At 47.8% G+C, this 2,550-nt stretch overlaps 1 protein-coding gene across 1 annotated transcript; it reads left to right on the plus strand.

The window, feature by feature from the left end:
• The first annotated feature begins 937 nt into the window (after window positions 1-937).
• On the plus strand, window positions 938-1,624 carry LOC130950138 (uncharacterized). The gene has a single exon (XM_057878681.1). It carries the CDS (start codon window positions 938-940, stop codon window positions 1,622-1,624), a length of 687 nt encoding a protein of 228 aa, XP_057734664.1.
• The last annotated feature ends 926 nt before the right edge of the window (window positions 1,625-2,550 follow it).

Below are 2,550 nucleotides of genomic sequence, written 5' to 3' on the forward strand. Positions count from 1 at the left end.
TAGCACCAAAATATCTTAACCAATCTATAAACTATGACTCACCCACTAACGGGTAAAAACCAACTCCTATAAAGCCTAGCTAATACGCTCGGCTAAGTCTCAGGTTCTATCACTCTCAGTCTCTTACTTTTTACTCTAAACTCATTCACTCAAAATCATTACTGACTTGAGTGTCGGAGTATCTTGTGCAGGTATTCCCGCCGCGGTGTTTTAATCTTGGCCAACGTAAAGCTCTTCCTCTTCAGCGACGACTCGCTCGGAAGCGCTAAAGCTCGGCCACCCTAGTGTTCGGACGAACCACTTGGCGCCCACCGTGGGGCCGGAGTACATCTAACCCCACTTTTTCCTTTGTTTAGTCTTCTACCCTATTTTGCAGGATTCCCGATCCTCGAACATGGCTGACAAGGAAAGTCCACAACTCTCACAGGATGACCTCCTGGCTCGAATCGCCGAGCTTCAGGCGGAAGTACGAAGAATAGCTGAGCTGTCCACGCAGAACAATGGAGAAAGCTCCAAAAACTCGACTCAAGGTTCTACGGACCCTTTAAACATCGCCCCGCCAAAAGAAAAGCTCACCCTCGACAACCCCTTCTCCGAGGAGATCACAAATTATCAGATGCCAAAAAACTTTACTCTCCCAACCGCACTAGAGCCATACAAAGGGTTCGGCGACCCCCGAGCCCACATAAAGAAGTTCCAATCAATGATGTTTTTCAATGGCCCTAAGAACGAGCCCGTCATTTGCCGAGCATTCCCCACCTACCTCGACGGTGCTGCATTACTCTGGTTCTCTAAACTCCCTGAATGATCAATTTCCTCCTTCGAAGATCTGGCCAGATCATTCATCGATTACTTTGCCGCATCGAGAATCTACGTACACGGATCGGACTATCTCGGCACCATCAAACAAGGCCAGCACGAGAGCCTGAAAGACTACATGTCCAGATTCGCGGATGCCACTATGGAAATCCAAGACTTGGACCCGGCCGTCCACCTACACGCTCTGAAAGCCGGTCTCAGGCCCGGCAAATTTCGGGAGACCATCGCTATAACAAAGCCAAAGACGCTAGAGGAGTTCCAAGAAAGGGCGGCAGGTCAAATGGAGATCGAAGAACTCCGAGAAGCCCAAAAATCGGACAAACAACCAAGTCGGAGAGACGAAGAAAGAACTTTCAGATCACCAGGAAATAGGGACAGTAAGAAACCTTCCAAGCCCGCTTCAAAATACAACACATACACCAGATTCAATACCAGAAGAGAAAACATCATCAGAGAAATCCTCGATGCCAAAATCATAAAGCCACCAGCCCGAGCAGGGAACTACCAGGACCAAAGGTTCGTAGATAAGACAAAGCATTGTGCTTTCCACCGAAAGTTCGGTCACACTACGGATGACTGCATCGTCACAAAGGACCTCCTGGAAAGGCTAGCACGCCAAGGGCTCTTGGACAAATATATCGAGACCCGGAAGGGCAGAGGAGGAAACTCAGACAGGACAGAGCATAAGCAAGCAAAGGCCGACGACAAAAAAGAAAGGACAACTCCTGATCCACCAAGAGGAGTCATTAACCATATATCAGGAGGATTCGCAGACGGAGGAGAAACAAGCTCGGCCAGGAAATGAAGCTACAGAGCAATGCTAGCAATCGAAGGAACCATACAACCAAGGAAGGACAAAGAACCAGATGTCACAATATCCTTCAACCAAGCAGACTTCAAATCGTCAAGCCCTAACCTCGACGACCCCGTGATAATTTCAATCCAAGTCGGAGAACTGTTGGTAAGAAAGACATTATTAGATCCAGGTAGCAGTGCTGATGTTTTATTTTATTCTACCTTTACAAAAATGAAATTATCTGAAAAATTGATACGACCTTCCTCTGGAGAGCTAATTGGGTTCTCCGGAGAGAGAGTCCCCATCATGGGACACATATGGCTAAAGACCACAATGGGAGAAATCCCTATGTCAAAGTCGATTGATATTCAATACTTAATAGTAAACTGTTACAGCCCTTACAATATTATACTCGGGAGACCTGCCCTGAATATATTCAGGGCAGTGGTGTCCACATTACATTTGTGTGTCAAGTTCCCAGTGCAGGAAAACAAGATCGCTACGGTACACGCCGACCATCAAGAAGCTCGGCAATGCTACAACGCTGGTCTAAAACCAGTCCAAACAAAACAGGAAGCTCGGCCCCAGGTTCAAGCAATCCACACGTCTGCCAACTCAGCAACACTAGCCGACCTAGACCCTAGGGAGGATCTCGGCGAAAGACCTCGGCCAATGGACAACCTTCAACAAGTAACACTAACAGCAGACGAGAAGCAATGCACATATGTTGGAGAAGCGTTAGAAGGGGCAGACCGAGCAAGACTCATTCACATACTGCGTAAGAACGCCGACCTTTTCGCATGGACACCAGATGACATGCCCGGGATAATCCCCGAAGTCATCTGCCACAAGCTAGCAATTGACAAAACAGTCCGACCAGTTGCACAGAAGAAAAGGAACCTCGGAGAGGAGAAAAAACAAGCAGCACTCGAAGA

Source organism: Arachis stenosperma, chromosome 9 (assembly GCF_014773155.1).
Source record: "Arachis stenosperma cultivar V10309 chromosome 9, arast.V10309.gnm1.PFL2, whole genome shotgun sequence".
NCBI classification, from domain to species: domain Eukaryota; kingdom Viridiplantae; phylum Streptophyta; class Magnoliopsida; order Fabales; family Fabaceae; genus Arachis; species Arachis stenosperma.